Here is a 21,900-nt window from a genome sequence, read left to right on the forward strand (position 1 = left end):
ACATAATGATGTTTAGGGAGCAGTGTGAACTCTGGGAAAACCTCCTGAAGCATGTGCCTGTGATCCTGTATCTTTGTCTGCAAATACTGGATAGATGCGTCAACAAATGTTGGGGACAGCACAAGCTCCACAACATCTTTCAAATCCATCAATACAGTCCAAGCACCATCTCCCTCAGGGACTGTATTACCAATCATCAATGGGAGTAGTCTCAGCAATGTGCTATTTTCGTGGCCATTGCCACCAATGGTCCTCTTTGCAGCAAAGTTCTTTGAAATAGATCGTGGTTTATCAATCTTATCTGTGTGTTGGTACGGGAATGACACAATTTTCCAGTTCAAATACTCAAGAGTAAAATATTTGAGCCGAATCATCTCCTTAATACATAGGGCCAACTCAACAGGTACAATACCCTCAAAAAGATCATGCAAGACATCAGGTGGGAAACCAGTGATGGTATGAAAGTACTGCAACTTCTCTTTCAAGATACAGTCCCCTTTGACACCACACTGGCTTTGACCACCCTCATGTGTAACATCCTGCACATCACAGTCATGACTGGCTTTAGTCCTTGGACTAAATTCACCATCTCTGACTTCAAGAGACTGAATTTGGTCTTGTGTAGCCTTGCAGAATCTACAAATATATCCTGCTTTAAAGGATTGCATAAAGCCTGCCAATGAGTGGGCTGCCAGATTATCAGACACAACACATAAAACAGTGCCACGGACTGACTGACCAAGGCACTCGATGAATACGCCATCTTCTTCAAGAATGCGAAGGTCTCGTAGCAAAGGACCGAGTACTCCTTGATAGCCACACCTCTTAAGATCAGGTACCTTGCATAGTGCTGCTAGCTGAATCACGTGCAGCGCTGATCGGTATTTAACTGGCAAATCAGCAACCACCCAGTACACTGAACAGAGTTTATGGATTTTCTTTGAAGTGCCTAGTGGATTTGCAATTTCAAGGTCATCAATGTACAAAATCAGTGGCAGTGACAGCTCTGAAGAAAACAAAATAAATTATTCTCTTGAAAATATGAGCCATCCTTATCGCTCATGTAATGGCCATTTTCTGAGCTCTTGGTTTCCTTGATTCTGTCAAGGATGTCAGTATGTTTGAACATTTTCTGGATCATCTCGAGCATAGGGACATAAACCACTGTGCATCCAGGCTCTAATACATACTGTATTGGCATTACGACAGGGTAGTTTTTCTCAATAAATGATTTTCTTCATTTAGTTGAGGACAACTCCTCACCTTTAGCTGTGGCACTGACAAAAATATTTGTGTCCATAACAGCATTCACCAAATCATTCACGACTGCTTCAGTAGGAGAGACATGATGCCTCTGTAGTATCTCTTGTATAGTATCTTTGACAAGAGGTTGAGACAGGGAAAATATCTGAGTCAGGTGATAGGATATTTCCTGAGATGCCGTGTCAGAAACATGAAGAACAGTTTGCATCTTCAAGAACAAGGAAGACAAATTATGGTGTAACTGGGCCCTTAACTGGCTGGTGTCACAACAACTGTCGGACTCTGAAAAAGCAGATGTGCCTGCATGGGGACACTGAGCAGGATCCTCATCCTCAAGGACACCAGTGTTTATGACTAGTGCACTATCATTCTCTGTTGATACAATATCATCACAAAAGTTTAAACTGCCTTCATGTGTCCTACTTTTGTGTGTATTAAATGATGAATAGACATTTGTGCGGTAGTTGCTGTCCTTAAATGGGCATGGTACATTCTCATGGTTTTTTAAATGTCCCCTTAAATGACTGAAGAGTGTCACCTCTGAGAAAGGCTTTTTGAAGTCACACAATGGACAGTTAAAAAGTGTATGTCTTACTTGTGCTCTTTCACCTGCACCAGTTCTGCATGTGTCTTTGTGGACACGTGTTAAATGAATTTTCAATGCATTAAATGTACAAATACAAGTGTTGTGGAGACATGGCAAAGGGCTAACTCTTGAATAATGACTATGCTGTAAACGGTAGTGCCTAAATAAATGGGCCCGGGTGTCTGAGGTGACAGCACACAACTTGCACTTCCACTCCATTGAATCATTTGACCACTAAAATTCCTTATGCTTCAGACTCACTATTCATAAACTTAACATAGTAAATGTTCCTGCATGTGAAATGTGTGATTTCCACAGAAAGGTCAGACTTCTTCAATATTTGGAGTAAGTTGGTTCTATGGGCACAGATAAAACAATCAATATGAAACCAGTCAAATTATGCAATCAACCTTTTTACAAATTAATAACACAAAATATGATACAAAATTTCAAGTGTTAATGTTACTTACAGATAAAGCTGCTCTCGTGACAATGTAGGTCTGTACACGCACACAAAAACAGACAGCAAGACATTTAATTTTTAAGAGACTTTTGTTTGATTTATTCAAGAACAGAAAAAGGAAAAATAATTGGCAAAGACTGGGTTTTATAGATACTATTAAAACTCACTTTGCAAAAAAAAAACAATCAAAGTCTTCAGTGTCCGTGCATTCACTGCTGACTCCCAAAAGTATCCTAACTGATCTAGACCACGGCTGACCCCCCAACCAAAAAAAAGTGAAAAAGAAAAAGTCATATTTCGAAATGCAGGTGCTTTATGCTTCGTTATTATGAAATCACACAGAGTGTGTCTGCTTCCACTCTTCCTACACTTTTAAATGAATTGTCTGACAATACAGAAACCATGTTGTTCCACTTCAGAGGGTGGCTAACTTATTCACAAATATTACACATATTGTAAGACTAGCTTTATATGCTAATGAATTAGGCTCAAAATAAAAGAAATGGTGAAAAATAGGTTACAGCCTAAAGTAACATTTGAGTCACCTTGATTTTGGGGGATGCTAACTGCACTTCTTCCACTTCAACCTATAATGAAAAGACGTTTGTAAAGGTTTAATAAAAACTTGCAGAGTTCATTCGGTAACTATCATGTCCATAACCTTGAATAAAAGTTACAGCTAACGTTAGCCACTAGCTCATTTGGGTGCATGCAGGAATAACGTCACATTGAACTTAACACAAAACAGCAGCAACACACTCAAAAACAGAATGACTATCGCTTGCTGAAAAGAGTTATTGACTAACGTTAACATTATTGCATTGCCACGACTTTAACAGTAACTGTTACACAGGATATGACAGTAATCGCACTTTTGGCACATCTTGGATAGATTTTTCAGGTAACGTCAGTTAGCGCCGCACGTCATGACGTCATATCACGTGATAAACAGTAGACTTAAAAATAGTGAGTGAACCAGCGGTGTAAACTCAAAAATGTTGAGGCACACAAACATAAAAAGACATATTTGTTCATAGACATTAATAGTTTAAAGGTGGATTAACTCAGCAAGAGATTTTAACTGTAGTGACCTCAGTCTTTATAAGCTAGTAGTCCTGTTCGGGCTTACAGTGTGCTCAAAAATATGATACAGCAGTGTTTCAGGAGTTTAGGACACACAGAATAAAAATGCATGCTTGTTCAATAAACTGTTTTATTTCCTATATGGGCTTATGTATGCTTTATGCTTTTTTTTAGATTAGCTGTTTGTTGTTGTTGTTGTTGTTGTTGTTTTCCCCAAGACATTGTTAGATGCCAGTGTTTCCTGTCATAGCTATGCAAAGATAAAGCAATAAGCCCTGTGAAGCTGTGGTTTACAGTGAATTTATAACAGCTGAGGGGTGTTGTTAGGCACAACATGAACCGGAGTGACTAAAACCCCTTTATCTGTTATAAATTCACTGTAAACCATGGCTTCACGGGGTTTATTGCTTTTTTTTATACAGTTATTCCATATACATAGTAAGGTTACCCAAAATAAAACAGAGCAAATAAAGTGTAATGATATTAATAAAAACAGTATTCTTCCACCAAACAATGTAGTTCCTCAGAAATAGTTCTGGTTCCAACAAAGTGGTTGTAGAATAGTAATTAGAGTAATTTACAACATCTTCAAACGCTGCTCAGCAAATCAGAATCAAGGACTGGAACTGTTTTATTAATTTTATATCTAAACTACATCTTCTTATGATTTTTAATGAATTTATGACCTGCATTTAACCCCAGAATGATCTCAAAGTTCTGATTTCGTGCCTTCCGAACTGTGCTTTAAAAATAAATTATTATAATTTCAAGTGATGAAGGATTTTGAAAGGGACAGTGGTCAGAGTTGAGCTCTACTGTATTTACTCTGCCTGCTTTAATGTTTCAAAATGATCCACAGTAACATTAGACATTTAGAAAGGGAACTAACCTTCCCAACACTTACAGATATATTGTTTTAACTCTGTTTCATGACCACTTTGTCTGAAGGGTGCCTTCACAGATCACAGTTACAGTATACAGTATCTCTGATGTACACACAGGCTAAATTATTCTGCACAGTGAGAGTATAGCTGTAAAACTATCTGCTGGAGAAACCATGGCACATATTGCAATGACAGTGACACAGAATGCTGGAATAAATGTGAGATAAACATGTGGAAGTTTCTAGATCACACAAGAAGCCTTTCCATGACAACACTACACAACACCTGCACACGAGAGGCGGGGCCAGAGCGTCAGTGTTCAGCCAATCAAACCGCTCAAAGCTGGTCACGTGCGCACTCTGTGTGGGGTTTCGCTAGTAACCGCAGCGCGTCCTTCAGAAGCGCAGCGCGATGTTCGGCAGCCTCCGGAGACAGCTCCGCGACGAGCCCTTCTTTGCGTGAGTCTCTAAACAAACTGCAGAAATCTCAGAAGATTAAACTAGCTTTATAACATACCAGTGTTTATGCGCTATTTGTAAATTAACTTTAGTGAGTTATTTTTCAAAATGTTCTGATTCAAAGCATATCATATTAAGGTTTTCTTTAATTTATATTTCATTTTATTCTGTGGTATTTATTTTATTTTATATGATTATTATTAATATTAATTTGTTTTTGTTAACCGATTTTCCATACGCAAATATATTGTAACAACTAGCAGTTCTTCTACTAACGTGGGCTAACTGGAGCTAAACTAGACTTTTAATCTAACGGCTAGCAGGGTACTAGCACCTATACGTCACGATTTACTCTCGCTAGCGGGCAGAGCGAACACTCGCGTCCCGTACACCGCACGACCGTGAGTGTCTCTGTGAGCAAAGTTATTAACAAACCAGCCAACAGAAGGCAGTATTGTCTGTTACTCTTTTAATTCTAAACTCAATATTCGAACTTCCACAGGCAAGGCCATATCACAAGTCACTCCTCTACACATCTCTCTCCATGACGGTGACATTCACCCATTTATATAACAGGGCTGTAAATGAACCCAAATGAACCCAAATGAACTTGGACATGAACACACATAACATTACTAACAGAAAAACTCAACCATCTTACTTAAATAACCCATAATTGAACGCTAAACAAATACCCATAATGCACCTGGCTGCCAGTGCTGACTTCCGGGTCATTACAGTATGTTAAATTAACATGAAATATATGAAGTAAAAACATATGCCTACTTGAAACTTATTAAAAATTGAAACGATTTCATATATTAACATCTAGTCTCATATATTTTCGAACATGAACATGTATATTCATCCTAAAACCCATATATGCATGTTGATATTATCTGTTATAAGTAATTATAAACATAGACGTTTTCTTTTTAAATTAGATAAATAAACAAAACACAAAGTAAACTAGTAAACTAGTGACTAGTAAACACCATAGAAGACCAAACTGTTTGGAAATGCCTTTATATTAACTGATTATAAAAGAACCACTGATTTTTTGAATGGCTTTCATTGTAATCAACTGAACTAACTATAGAACACCTATTTAGTAAGATTTTGAACTCTGAGCAGCTGTATAATTGATGATTATCATTACCAATATGCTGTATAACAACCAATACCTGATCATGTTTTCTCTGGGTTTTTTGAGTTATAACACACGTGTTTCAGAAACACATGGTTACAACATCCAAAACAAAATAATCTAAGACAGAAATCAAGGGTCAAAAGCCCCAACTAAAGCAAACACTGATCTCTAACATGGTTACTTCAAATGAAACAATAAATCAACATCTAAAACCTTAGTTAATTCTCAATCAGATCTTCTGTAGATGTCTGACAGAAATAAAGTCAGTCTGGTTATTAATAAGTGGAGCTGGTGATGCTGTTTGTTAACAGCAGCTGTTCATCACTAAAGCTCAATCAGCACTTAATTAATCACTTGATTACATAATTGCAAAGTTTTAAAACTTACATGGTTTAAGTAAAGGCAATCTGTTTACTCAAATGGTTTGAGTTACTGTGACTTGTCAGGTTTTACAGTGTAACATTTTTTTGGTATAGGTAATGTTAATGTGTTTCTTAATATTTTGATTTTTTTGCTCCCTCAGATTCCAGATTTTCAAATAGTTGTATCTCATACAAATATTGTCCTCCTAACAAACCACACATCAATGGAGAGATTATAAATATTATTCAGCTTTCAGATTATGTTTTTTTTTGGTCCAGGGTCACATATAAAGTATTGGGCCGCTTCATGCATGAGTGTCAGCTTTCACTCCGAGTCTTCTTCACTGTATCGTCACTAAGTGTAGAGATGGATGCACTGGTCACTTGTGTAGTTTCACAACTCATCTGAACAGAATCACTGGTTGAGAAGCACTGTCACAACAATCAGAGCTATATTACAAACACAATAATGTTTGTTATCCATCTGTTGTTTTCTGATCTTCTCTTTAGCGAGCCGTTCCAGCAGCATCAGGAGCGCATGCAGCAGATGATGGGGGGTTTCTCTGACCCCTTCGGTCAGTGCTTCTTGCCCAGCATCACAGACGGCCGTCACCGGGGTCACAGAGCCATGGCTCAGCCCAACACTGACCCGAACGACTGCAGCAGCCGAGTGAGTGTTTCCAATGCAAGCTGCTTACTCTTCTCTCAGACTGTGTCGTTATGTAACCTCATTGAGCAGTTAAATACTATACACGGTTTACCCCCGTCTAGATGACTATCATAGTATCACAGGCCTCTCTCCAATCACACATGCCTTCCACACAACTTCTTCACTGGCCCAGTTTCCCAGTAAGCAAGGTTCACGCAGGACATTTTGCAGCTGGATAACTGTAGGTCGTGTTATAGCGCAGTGAACTGCTCCGTATCAAGCTCTTTATTAGATGGAGTATTTTCAGAAAACAGAGAGGCTTTGTTCGACTGACACAGTTCTGAAACTCAGACGTCTTTCTGGATGTTACACAAGTTAGGTTTAGGGGATTGTTCAAGTTACTAACTATGAATACAATAGTGCTGGACTGGTAATGCTTGAATTAGCAAACACTGCTACCAAGAAAAGTCTTGATAAAAGGCTGAATTATGATTATTTTCTAATGTTACCCAGTGAACATTAAGCACTTCCATATGGCAGGAATTACTTAATATTTTGGGCAAAATATACTTTTAAATGCTTTTCACAAAATATATAAATTTAAGAAAATAAAAATATAATCTGCATATTATAAATATATTCTGTAAATATATTCTGAAACATATTTTGGCAAATATTTTTTGCTTTATGGGTTGGATATTTTACTAATGTGTTAGTATTACAGTATAGGATAAGTTATGAAAATCAGCATTATTAAAGTAAATACCGTGATGTAGAGAAGGTTAGGATTATTGGAGGGAGTATGCTTATTTGTTATAAATGTGCTTAAATCTGTCTAATTGATTTTCATTGCTTTTGTATTTTGACTTCGTGGTAAAATACGAACTGGCCATTTTCCGGACAGTTAACTTCTTAAACAGGGCCGATGTTTTAACAAACGCTGGATGAGGTGCTTTAAGAAGTTGTTTGTTTGCTGTATGCTAACACTGAATGATGATACGGAGCGTCACAATGACCAGCTCAGAGCGCTAAACTTAGTCTCCGTGTCCGTCTGTAATCCTCCAGCTCTCGGTGTATTTATCTCTGGTAATTACTTTCATCTGATGCCAGCCTCCTCACAGTCCTGCCATTATTTTGGCCAAAAACCGCCCACTTACACAGAAACACATCCTCTGACTGGCTATCATTACATTCATACTTCAACATTTAGGGGTGAGTTAGTGTCAGATTAGGGCTGCAGAAGATAGACAACAAAGAGTATCATTGTTAAAAATACAAGTATATCAGTACAAAGCCAGCTTTTCCGCAGAACCAGTAGACAGATTTTTTGATCATAAGAGGATTTTTAACTCAGTCAGTGAGCTTGAACTGCGGCTGATCTGAAGTGATATCAGTTCCACTGATTATAAAGGGAGTGTTGCTCGATTAACCTATTCATAATTTGAATAAAAGTTTTATTTTTCATGCAAAGTTTCAGGAGCGATGATCTGAAATTGCAGTGTCTGACATAGTGATAACTACAGTAATGATGGGCTAAACTCACTCGGCATACACTTGAGACAGTCAGAAACCACTGGAAGATTGTCTGAATATTTCAGGATCATGGCTATAGGCAGAACAAATCAATGACTATGGCATTTCCCTTTTGGTTGCTTAGTTCACATGGTCATCATCATTTGATCATATAAAAATACTTACACGTTTGGCAATGTTGCGCAGCAGCTTATGAGTCACATGGGCGTTTAGTAACAGAGTCACCTGAGAAATGTTGCTGCTGGTGCTGGGATTATTCCCAGAACTGTGTCCTCTTCCGAGAGCTCTCCTGTGTGTCTCATTTTTCCCCATGGGTCTGTTCAATCATTCTTCTGTGATGGCATGCAGCATAAATGGGTCGTGACCTCAGGTCTGTCTCTTCCCGACACAACCCACCCAAAACAGCATACGTGACCCATCCTCCGGCGGGTTAAAAATACACAGCGAGCAGATAGCTGAGTCCTGCTCTCCAGGGAATTTATTAGCTTGAGGAGTGATGATGGGTTTAAACGGCTCGACCGTAAGAAGCCGCTGTGGCAGTGCTGCCCTAAACCTTCAGAGAAACTTCTTCATTATTAGACGCCATAACCAGAGGTGACAGCTATCTATTTTGGGAGTCATTCAGAGCTCGCAGCACCAAGAGTTTCTGAAACAGACGAAGGTTTTTGGCAGGAATATGTTGTGTTTAGTTTTCATTTTGTTCCTGTGTTTCAGTGCTTCTCTGTAGTTCAGTCCTGATTCCTGCTTGTTTGTCTCCATGGTTTGTAATTAGTTGCACCTGTTCACTATTTAGTTCCCTGTGTTGGCCCTTGTGTACTATATATGTAGCCCTGTGTTTTCAGTTAGTCTTTCAGTTCTCATCAGTTCTAGTTGTGTTTTCACACTTATCTCTATGTTTAAATAAAGACTTTGAACTTGTTGGCTTTACCTCCATGTCTTCTTCATGCATTTTTTTACCATTGTATTCCCATTTCGTCCATATAGATGCCACAGATGAATCTCATGAAAACTGTAAAAAAAAAAAAAATCAAGAATGCAAAAAACCTTTATATTTTGAAGTTATATTTTGTGACATTTTTCTCCTTTGACAGTTAATAACTACCCTCCCCCAAAACGTTAGCAAATTTAATTCTCATTACTATAATGCAAAAATAAATAATCAATCAATCAACCATAATGATTATTTAAACAGTTTTGTAATTATAAATCATAGTAGTATCATTCTGGCCAATAAAAACAAGTGGCTGACAACATAGATAACTTTGTGTAAATATTCTTATACTTTTCAAAACAGTAATTATTACAGAAATGATGTACTCGAATATAAAATAATATACTTTGAAAGTGTGAACTAAATGTAATGTTTTTGGACGCTTAAGTGCATGCGCTTAAATGAAAATGCATTTTTGTTAAATGCAAATGGAACTTAAGAGTGCTTTTTGACACACCTAGAAATTCTACAGTATTTTTGTCTTTGAATATAGTTAAAGTACTGCTTACTATACTGACCAGCATTTATGGTGACTTATATAAATGATATATTTTAATGTCATTTTGTTTGAAACGCGCGTCTCTGTCATATACATGTAAATTTACAGTCGTGAAAGTGGCCTTTTATATCAGTAATATTATTTTATTTTTTAAGAACAGTTTTTAACACTATCAAGTGAGAACAAAATCACATTCATAAGAAAGAAAAGCTTCTTCTACCATGAAGCTATTATGTTATAGTTTATTTAAATGTATAAGAAAAAATCACTTTAACAACGGTAACAGGTAACCATTTCTGCTTTACTTTAAACGTTTTTTAAATACCTTTATTGCAGTTCACTTCAGCAGTCCTGGTGTGCCAAATGCATTTTTAAATGAACAAATGTTCCATGTAATCTTTCAAATATTATTTCATTAATTAATTAGGCTATACAAACTCCATGTATAAAAAGTTTGGAAACACACTGATGTGTAATTTGTCACGCTACAGGACATGTTTAACAGTTCAGTTTCTCCCACGCATCTCAGGGTCTAGATGCTGTGATCTCCAGTGCTCTGAATTGCCTGATGCTTCATGCACTTGCATATAAAGGTACTGAATGTGTGTGATAAATGTCAACAGGAGCTGGATTTCTTTAGCAATCCTTTCGCTATGATGGACAGCATGAGGAACAGGATGGAGGCGATGCATCGAAATTTTGTAAGTCTGACCTCTTAAATAGGTGTCAGTCAGTTTATATGCTTCATCTTCCTCGATCAGTCCTGCACGCAAGGAGTTTTTAAATGGGTTTTTATAATGAGCTGTTTTCATAGTTACAGCAGTTGTAAGCAATTCAGTGATTCTGATTGCTAAAAGATTACTTGTGTTCAATAAAGTTGCACTTATCACAAATAAACTTTGTTGTGAAACCAGTGTTGCCAACTTAGCAACTTTTCAGAGTATCCTAGTAACTTTCTCCCAAAAGCAACAAATTTAGCTCATTTATTTGGCAACTTTAGACAATACAAAGGCACACATTTTCCATCCAAACTACACAAATAGAGGAAACCACAGATGCCTAGCATTACACACATCACGTGAATTGAGTTAGCTTCTGTTTGCAACTGTTTAATTTAATAATAATAATTGAATAATTGTTAATTTATGATGCACATCGTTAGTAGCTTGTACCTGTGATTGTTGATCAGTTAGTACACTGTTAAAAAAATAATAATAATGGAAAAGATACTACACTGTAAAACCTGACAAGTCACAGTAACTCAAAACGTTTGAGTAAACAGATTGCCTTTACTTAAACCATGTAAGTTTTAAAACTTTGCAATTATGTAATCAAGTGATTAATTAAGTGCTGATTGAGCTTTAGTGGATGAACAGCTGCTGGTAACAAACAGCATCACCAGCTCCACTTATTAGTAACCAGACTGACTTTATTTCTTTCAGACGTCGTCTACAGAAGATCTGATTGAGAATTAACTAAGGTTTAGATGTGATTTATTGTTTCATTTGAAGTAACCATGTTAGAGATCAGTGTTTGCTTTAGTTGGGTTCTTGACCCTTGATTTCTGTCTTAGTTTATTTTATGGGCGTTGTAACCATGTGTTTTTGAAACATGTTTGTTATAACTCAAAAAACCCAGAGAAAATATGATCAGGTATTGGTTGTTATACAGCATATTGGTGATGATGATCATCAATTATGGAGCTGTTCAAAATCTTACTAAATAGGTGTTCTATAGTTACTTCAGTTGATTACAATAAAAGCCATTCAAAAAGTCAGTGGTTCTTTCATAATCAGTTAATATAAAAGACTTTCCAAACAGTTTTGTTTTCTGTGGTGTTAATTAGTCACACACAGACATCAATAATCAGAATATGAACCTCAACAATGGTTACGAAAAAAAAAAAAAAAAAACATGCTGCAATGCATGCTGGGTACTATTGTAGTACAAAACCCATCCATGGCTCCCAGCATGATCTGCTGCATTGTTTTTTTTTTTTTTTTTATGGTCACCATTGTTGAGGTTCATATGCTGATTATTGATGTCTGTGTGTGACTAAGTGACACCATAGAAAACCAAACTGTTTGGAAAGTTCTTTATATTAACTGATTATCACAGAACCACTGGCTCTTAGAATAATTTTTACTGTAATCAATACAGCTAATTAAACAACACGTATTTCATCAGAGGTTAGACTCTAAACAGTTCAATAATCAATGATTATCATCACTAATATGCAGTATAACAACCAACATTTAGGTAAAAGTTAGGTAAAAAAAAAAATGCTAACCTGAATGCACTGTAAGTTGCTTTGGATAAAAGCAGCTTCTAAGAGTGTGAGTGTGTGTGTGTATAACACCTGATGATATTTTCTCTGGGCTTTTGAGTTACAACAAATGGTTACAACAGCCAGAGAAAAAACTAAAACAGCAATCAAGGGTCAAGAGCCCAACTAAAGCAAACACTGATCTCTAACATGGTTACTTCAAATGAAACAATAAATCAACATCTAAACCTTAGTTAATTCTCAATCAGATCTTCTGTAGACATCTGACAGAAATAAAGTCAGTCTGGTTATTAATAAGTGGAGCTGGTGATGCTGTTTGTGGGGTTGTTTAATCAGATCTTGAGAGATTTAATGTATTTTATTTCAGTTTATTTTATCTAAGGCTGTGTCTGAAGTCAGTTGTAGTTCTTGTGTTTGTCTTTTCTTCATTAATTCTGTTTGTTAACAGCAGCTGTTCATCACTAATTCACAATTATCACTCAATTATTTACTTAATTATTTAATTGCAATGTATATCTTCTTTCAGTGAACTCAACTGAATTAAGTTCAGAGTACTCATAACTGTTAGTTTTAAAACTTAAATGGTTTAAGGCAATCGGTTTCCTCAAATGGTTTGAGTTAACATAACTTGTCAGGTTTTAGTGAGGCTGTGTCTGAAGTCAGTTGTAGTTCCTTTCTCTCTTTTCTTTCAGTAATTCTGTTTGTTAACAGCAGGTGTTCATCACTAATGCTCAATTATCACTCAGTTAATCACTTAATTACTTAATTGCAATGTATATCTTCTTTCAGTGAACTCAACTGAATTAAGTTCAGAGTACTCATAACTGTTAAGTTTTAAAACTTAAATGGTTTAAGGCAATCGGTTTCCTCAAACGGTTTGAGTAAACCCAACTTGTCATGTTTTTTAAGGATATTTGTTTACACAAAAGGTTTGAGTTATGTTACTTGTCGGGTTTTACAGTGTGTTAATTTTATAGTAATTTTTGAATTGTTAATATATTAATTTTAAAGGAATTTATTAATTTTAAATGTATGTAAAAAACCAAAAAAAAACATATTAACAGAAGATTGTGCCCTATTTTTACAGACTTAGCATACTACACTGTAAAACCCGACAAGTAACTTAACTCAAACCGTTTGAGTAAACAGATATCCTTAAAAACCTGACAAGTTAGGTTTACTCAAACCGTTTGAGGAAACCGATTGCCTTAAACCATTTAAGTTTTAAAACTAAAACCCGACAAGTAACGTAACTCAAACCTTTTGTGTAAACAAATATCCTTAAAAACATGACAAGTTGGGTTTACTCAAACCGTTTGAGGAAACCGATTGCCTTAAACCCATTTAAGTTTTAAAACTTAACAGTTATGATTACTCTGAACTTAATTCAGTTGAGTTCACTGAAAGAAGATATACATTGCAATTAAGTAATTAAGTGATTAATTGAGTGATAATTGAGCATTTAGTGATGAACACCTGCTGTTAACAAACAGAATTACTGAGGAAAAGAGAGAAAGGAACTACAACTGACTTCAGACACAGCCTCACTAAAACCTGACAAGTTATGTTAACTCAAACCGTTTGAGGAAACCGATTGCCTTAAACCATTTAAGTTTTAAAACTTAACAGTCATGAGTACTCTGAACTTAATTCAGTTGAGTTCACTGAAAGAAGATATACATTGCAATTAAATAATTAAGTGATTAATTGAGTGAGAATTGTGAATTAGTGATGAACAGCTGCTGTTAACAAACAGAATCACTGAAAAAAAGAGAAACACAAGAACTACAACTGACTTCAGACACAGCCTTAGATAAAATAAACTGAAATAAAATACATTAAATCTCTCAAGATCTGATTTAAACAACTCCACAAACAGCATCACCAGCTCCACTTATTAATAACCAGACTGACTTTATTTCTGTCAGACGTCTACAGAAGATCTGATTGAGAATTAACTAAGGTTTAGATGTTGATTTCTGTTTTCATTTGAAGTAACCATGTTAGAGATCAGTGTTTGCTTTAGTTGGGTTCTTGACCCTTGATTTTTGTCTTAGTTTTTGCTTTGGCTGTTGTGACCATTTGTTGTAACTCAAAAGCCTAGAGAAAATATCATCAGGTGTTATACACACACTCACACTCTTAGAAGCTGCTTTTATCCAAAGCAACTTACAGTGCATTCAGGGTGGCATTTTTTTTAAATCTAACCTGTACCTAGATGTTGGTTGTTATACTGTATATTGGTGATGACAATCATTGATTATTGAACTGTTTGGGGTCTAATCTCTGATGAAATAGGTGTTGTGTAATTAGTTGGATTGATTACAGTAAAAGTGATTCTAAAAGCCAGTGGTTCTGTGATAATCAGTTAATATAAAGCACTTTCCAAAACAGTTTGGTTTTCTGTGGTGTCATTTAGTCACACACAGACATCCATAATCAGCATATGAACCTCAACAATGGTGACCATAAAAAAAAAAAAAAAAATACAGCAGAGCATGCTGGGAGCCATGGATGAGTTTTGTACTACAATAGTACCCAGCATGCATTGCAGCATGTTTTTTTTTTTTTTTTTTTTTTTTTGTAACCATTTTTGAGGTTCATATTCTGATTATTGATGTCTGTGTGTGACTAATTGACATCATAGAAGACCAAACTGTTTGTGAAATCCTTTATATTAACTGATTATGAAAGAATCACTGACTTTTTGAACGGCTTTCATTGTAATCAATTGAACTAACTATAGATCACCTATTTAGTAAGTTTTTGAACTCTGAACAGCTTCATAATTAATGATTATCATCACCAATATGCTGTATAACAACCAATACCTGATCATATTTTCTCTGGGTTTTTTGAGTTATAACAAACATGTTTCAAAAACACATGGTTACAACGTCCAAAAAAAAAAATGTAAGACAGAAATCAAGGGTCAAGAGCCCAACTTAAGCAAACACTGATCTCTAACATGGTTACTTCAAATGAAACAATAAATCAACATCTAAACCTTAGTTAATTCTCAATCAGATCTTCTGTAGAGGTCTGACAGAAATAAAGTCAGTCTGGTTATTAATAAGTGGAGCTGGTGATGCTGTTTGTTAACAGCAGCTGTTCATCACTAAAGCTCAATCAGCACTTAATTAATCACTTGATTACATAATTGCAAAGTTTTAAAACTTACATGGTTTAAGTAAAGGCAATCTGTTTACTCAAACGTTTTGAGTTACTATGACTTGTCAGGTTTTACAGTGTTTTAAGTAAAGGCAATATTTTTTATAGAATGTTTTTTGTTAATGTGTAGTTTTACTAGTTTACTAAAATACTCAAATTGTAAGCATTCAAAAAATGTGTAAGTGTTCAATAATTCAGTGTATTTAAAAATACAGTTATTTTAAAATTATATTATGCATATCATTTTTTTTCAAACAAATCTAATTTAACATATATAAGATTTTTTGCTGAGATTTGATGTTTGTGACACAATTTTAACGTCATTTAGCAACTTCTAGCAACACATCGACCTTCCTTATCATTTTTTTTAAACTACTGAATTTTAGAGTGTGTTTGTTGGTCTGTTTATTTGATGTCAGACCCCAACAGCCACTCGTTTTCCTCTTCCTCTGTCATGATGTACTCTAAAGCGGGAGATGAGCCGGCCAAAGTCTTCCAGGCCTCGTCTCAGACGCGCTGTGCTCCTGGAGGAGTGAGTCCTGCTCCCAAACACTCACACATCAGCACCTCCCGCGGAGCAGTGTCATGAAGGTGTTTGTGGTGTGTCTAGATAAAGGAGACCAGGAGGAGTCTGAAGGACTCTGAGAGCGGACTGCAGAAGATGTCCATAGGCCATCACATCCAGGACAGAGGCCACGTCATCGAGAGGAAAGAGAACAGGAAAACCGGGGAGAAGGAGCTCAACCAGGACTTCCAGAACATGGATGAAAGTGAGGAGGCATTTAAAGAGTTTCTCTGGTGATGTGAACACTCAGTGCATGCAGCTTTTCTTTCTATTAACTGTGTTTGCTTAGTCAACGCTATTTTTATTACTTAGCAATTTGCTTATCAGTTTTGAACAAATTCTGACAGCCATAAATTAACTCTTTCCTGCCATTGACGAGTTTTTACGGCTTTCGGTGTTTTCACTGTTATACACTCGGGGGCGCTATTACACATCTTCTGAGCGAACTGCATAATGTTATGGAGTAAAATATTGATCCAGGAAGTGGTATATTGTTGTGCAAGCTTTGGAGGTGTTGATTGAAGCGATTTACTGGATTTATGCTTTGATAATCATACTGAATATTATCCAGATGTAGTTTTTGATAAAAATGTGATTTTGTGTTGATAGAAAAAAAAGCTTTAAGCTAGAACAAAACTGATTTTTTTGTTTAAAAGTAGAGGCTTTGATCTTTATTTTGGTGTATTGCATATTCAGATATTCATACAGCAAAATATACTGCAGGCCATCAAATATTAGTGACAATCATCAAAATCGCTGGCGGTGGCTGATAACTTTTTTTTTAAAAATGCTGGCGGGGAAAGAGTTAAAACAAAATGACATTTCTAAGCAATCATGGCCCGCATTCACAAAACATCTTAAAGCTAAAAGGGGTGTGTCAGTCCTAAATGCTCTAAGAGTATTTCACAGAGTGTTTTAACACTAAGACTCGCTCCTAAATCTGTGAAAGGTAAGGAGTAGTGAAGAGGACTCCTAAGACACAAATCATATCCTAAAATAGCCGCTGCTGGTAATCTGCTTCGGAACATAAACATTTTCTGAATATTTGATGATAATGAGCTTTTATAAACTATCACCTTTGGATTTGGAGGTTATCCCAACTCTAAATTCTCCTTTGATTATGTCCTTGTTCTCATTAATCAGCTGGACAAGCAGTAACAGCTGTTCTTGTGTCCAGTTTGGTTCTCTTTTACGTTTGCATGTCTTACTATCAGCCGTGATTACTCCACTCTGATAATTAAAAGGCTGTTTATATGCATATCCACTAATTGTTTACGAGAAGCATACATGTAAGAGGCTGACAATTAGCTGAACATATACTTGTTTAATTAGTGACACTTAAGGCCCATTCACATCAAGAACGATAACTATAAAGATAATCTATTCTAAGCACACATGCGTCTGCTGCTTTAAATTCTCGAGCTCGTTACAGCAGGATGGATTCTGATTGGCTGTCAGTGTTTTATCATTCGTCAGCAGGAAAAAAATTGATCACAATGATATCGTTCCTCTGTATCGTTATAGTTGTGGTGTGAACTATGCTGTTCTTTAATACTGAGAACGATTTTTGGAACTATATCTTTATCGTTATGTTTATAGTTATCATGCTTGGTGTGAACTGGCCTTTAGTCTGCATTTTAAAGTCTTTATTTGAATGTGGCAATTAACATTTTTATTTTTAAACCTTTATTTGTATATGGCAACATAACATTGCACTCTACAATATTTCTATGAATAAATCTCTGACAGACTATCAGCCAATCACTGTGTGCATAGTTAATAAGCTTGATGACATCATCCATAGCAGTGCGCTCAGCCCCACCCCCTTACTCTGAGCTTAAGACTTCTGTCTATTCCTTAGTAAAAGTTTGTCTCAGCAGCTTTGTGAATAGGTTTTAAGAGAAAACTCTTACTGCTCTTTAGGAGAACTCTTAATAGTAAGATAAAATGTTTTGTGAATACAGGTCCTGATTTTCACCTTGCAGACAATTGACAAACATGCCCTAATTACATACATTAACGAGGCCACTGTGGGCCAAAAAAAAGCTATTTTCCCAGGCTGGAAATTAGTCCAGTGTATAGTACAAAAGCTTTTTATATCTCCTGAGTTGGACTGTTTGTTCTGGGACAGTGAGCAGCCTCTTAACAACCATCTCGTCAAGTCCTCTGAGAGCGAGGCTGTTTCTGACGCTGTGTTTCGTCTTCGCAGCGGAGGCCCAGTCCTTCGATGAGGAGTGGCAGAGACAGGTGTCCCGATTCCAGGCTTCTGCGCCCATGTCCCGCCTGGAAGCACCGAGACACCGAGCGGGTCACCGAGCAGCCATCACAGCACCACGAGACACTCACAGGTCAGCCACAGAAACCAGAAATTACTGAATATATCAGAAATATGCAACAACAACAAAAAAATAATGCTACTGGTGTACAAAGTCCATAAAATCAGTGCTCTTTGGATGCAGGATTTCTTCATTTGTCAAAGAACTCATAAATGCAAGGCACTAAAAATGTAGTGAAAAACTGCCTTTGCGTTCTGAGTTTTTGTCTATTAAATATATTTCAAAACATACAAAAAATGTATTTGCTTAAATATGTTTTAAAATATTTTAACTAGTGCTGTCAAACGATTAATCGTGATTAATCACATCCAAAATAAGAGTTTGTTTACATACTATACCCAGGTGTACGGTGTATATTTATTAGGTATATGTTTTTGTTTACATGTATGTGTATATTTTGTATATTTTTTGTTTATGTATTAATTTTTTATATATAATATAAATTATATGAATGTAAATATATACACATGTTATTTTTTGTAAAATATAAACTGTATGTATTTATGCATAATAAATATACACAGCACACACATTACGTGAAAACCTTTTATTTTGAATGTGATTTATGGCGATTAATCATTTGACAGCCACTAATATATTTTGTACTAATATTTTTTTATCCTTTTTTGTGTTTCAAAAAAATAAAAAATAGTTTGTCTCTTTAAATAAAATAATAATAACAATAATAATAAAGCCCAAAAGTATGCTACAATTAGATTGTAAATGTATTTTCTTACACCTTAAATACATTTTGAAATGTACTTTGATATATGAAGCTTGAAATTAAATATACTGACATACAGTGCACAGCATAAATGAGTACACCCCTCTGAATAAATATAGATGTATTTTCTTAATGATCACTAATATAATTTTAAATATTACTAAATTGAAATGTATTAAACATATACTTAATAAAAACAACAACATTTATGCCAATATTTTCTGTAAAATAAGTAAATTAGCCAATCTTGTTTAAATGAAGGATTGCAGAAATGAGTAAACCCTAGATTTAATTCAGAAAATGTATAATATTCTAGTACTTTGTATGTCCTCCAGAACTTAAAGTATACTGCTTCTTGGCACTGAGTGCACAAGTTCATGACTAATTTTCACATCTGTCCTGTTTAACTCCTGAAGGATGACCTCCTTAAATGCTCTGGTCTTTAACGGGGAGTGCTGCTCAGCTCGTCTCTACAGAATCCCCCACAGCTGCTCAACAGCGTTAATATCGAGTCAAATACATGTCCACTGAAGGACCAAGTCTGAGTATGATTCAGTGGACTATATAACACTCTTAAATGTCAGGAAATTACTTGTCTTTAAAGGTTTTGGTTCAATATACTGACCTGTTGATCAAAAATTGCCTTAAACCTATACTTTATTTATTTATTTTTTTTATTTAGTAACTTTCAGGAGGGTGTACTCATTTTTGCAACACAGTATTTTATCACTTTGATAATACAATCTTATTTTTCTGAATAATTTTGGCATTCTTCTTTGGTAACTGAGCAAGCAATTGATAAATCTCCAAAGAACCCTAACATGTCTTCTAAGTAAAGAGTCATTGCTGAATTTGTTAAGTTTTAGAGGGGGTGTACTCATTTATGCTGTGCACTGTATATAAAAATAGTATTTATAAGAAAATGGAGATTTAATGTAAATATACAGAAAAATGTTGTTTATATATTAAATATATTTATATATAATATAATCTATATGAATATAAATATATAAACATATGTAAATATTTTCAAAATATAACTTTATGTATGTATTTATGCATAATAAATTATACAGAGCACACATTATGTAAACTTTTGTTTTGAATGCGTTTTATCACGATTAATCATTCGACAGCACTAATTTAAACGTAAATATGTTTTGTTTTTTTTTATCCTTTTTTTGTTAAAAAAAAAAATAAAGAAAAGTTTGTCTGTAACATGTGAAAACACATTTAAATAAAAAATAATAATAATAATAATAAAGTCCAAAAGTATGCTACAATTAGATTTTAAATGTATTTTCTTGCACCTTAAATACATTTCGAAATGTACTTTGGTATATGAGCTTGAAATTAAATATATGGGCATATATAAAAAAATTTATTTATTTCTTTTAAACGTAGATTTAATGTAAATATAAATAAAAATAAAAAACATCCTTCCAAACCAAACTTCCTAATTAGGCCCCCCCAAAATCCCAACCCAAAAAAAAAAAAAAAAAAAAAAAAATAAAAATAAAAAAAAAAAAAAAAAAAAAAAAAAAAAAAAAAAAAAAAAAAAAAAAAAAAAAAAAAAAAAAAAAAAAAAAACAAATAAAAAAAAATATATATATATATATATATATATATATATATATATATAATTTTTTTTTTATTAAATATTTTGCATGGGTTTCATTAGATTGTCAGTTTTGGAATGAATGCTGCGAGAAATCATGATTCATGTGCATCTTTAACTACGGCCATGCTGCTTTACTCTTAACAATCTTGACAAGACAGTAACAGTAATGCATGGCCTCTAGATAACTTACTAATATTAAATAACAGACACAATATTTGCGGTTCATGCAGGAGTCATCCTGAGGCTTGGCTTGCATGTAGTCAGTGTTGTTTAAATAACCAGCTGATCCATAGTACACCACTCCATCATGTCAAAGGTCACATTTAAAGAGAATATAGGGTTGCACTGAAATGAGTTCAGTCCTGTTTAATATGATAATGTTTGTTTCTTTATTATTGTGTGTTCACAGAAACGACAAAGCAGCCGCAGGAAATCAAACCCATTATAATGAGCTCCACATTAAAGGCTCTGGCAAGAAGAAGCACTAAAGCTCGTTCACAATAAAACTCTTGACAGGAATCAGCTCGCTGGTGTTTTTATACCGCAGTTTCCTCGTACTGTATCCTTACGCATGTTTCCCACCGCAGACGTGAGCAGCGCTCTACAGAGAACTTTTATTTCTAGGTCACTGGGGAGTGTTTCTTTTAATGCTGACTATTAGTTTTAAACTGATTATCAGTAGTGGGTCACTGACAGACTGTTTAATTGTGCACAATAGACTGTATTCATATCGTCACCTGTAGTGTGTGTAGTTTCTTCTTCTCCATGTCAGATCATACTGATTTTATCCATCATCAGTGCACTGTCACTTTAAGAGCGTGTGATCATCTGCTTCTGCTGTCTTCTGTTAACACGCTCGCTGAAACACAAAGCCTGTGGTGTGAAACAGGCCTCACTTCCATAACAAGTAAGTTGTTTTCCCCGTTACTGTGTTTCGACATCCTCAGTCTTTGTTTTTCCATATGTTTGAATGAAATAAACGGGAATGGTGTCAGGTCTGTGATGCATCTCACAAGTTGTTTTTGGTGTTACTGTGTTTCGGCATCCTCAGTCTTTCTCCTGGCAGATGGATCTTTCTGAGTATCCAAGACATTAGCAACTTTTGCTCTCTGCTTCTCTACATTGTTGAATGAGCATCTGTCCTCTTTACTCCACTACATTTGTAATGAATGTTGCAGTTACACTTTACATTTTGCATGGCACCCTGCTTTTTCTGTAGCAGTTTACGTGCTACTGCCCTCTACAGGTCACTGAAAGTTCTGCATCTTATGAGTT

At 35.3% G+C, this 21,900-nt stretch overlaps 1 protein-coding gene across 1 annotated transcript; it reads left to right on the forward strand.

Moving 5' to 3' along the window:
• The first annotated feature begins 4,642 nt into the window (after positions 1-4,642).
• On the forward strand, positions 4,643-21,635 carry LOC109104558 (myeloid leukemia factor 1-like). Its single transcript, XM_042738947.1, is given in 7 exon segments — positions 4,643-4,737; positions 6,760-6,919; positions 10,545-10,644; positions 15,799-15,911; positions 15,990-16,149; positions 18,154-18,292; positions 21,035-21,635. Coding segments are annotated over 7 exon segments (798 nt in total). The 5' UTR covers positions 4,643-4,690; the 3' UTR covers positions 21,114-21,635.
• The last annotated feature ends 265 nt before the right edge of the window (positions 21,636-21,900 follow it).

Source organism: Cyprinus carpio, chromosome B15 (assembly GCF_018340385.1).
Source record: "Cyprinus carpio isolate SPL01 chromosome B15, ASM1834038v1, whole genome shotgun sequence".
NCBI lineage: Eukaryota > Metazoa > Chordata > Actinopteri > Cypriniformes > Cyprinidae > Cyprinus > Cyprinus carpio.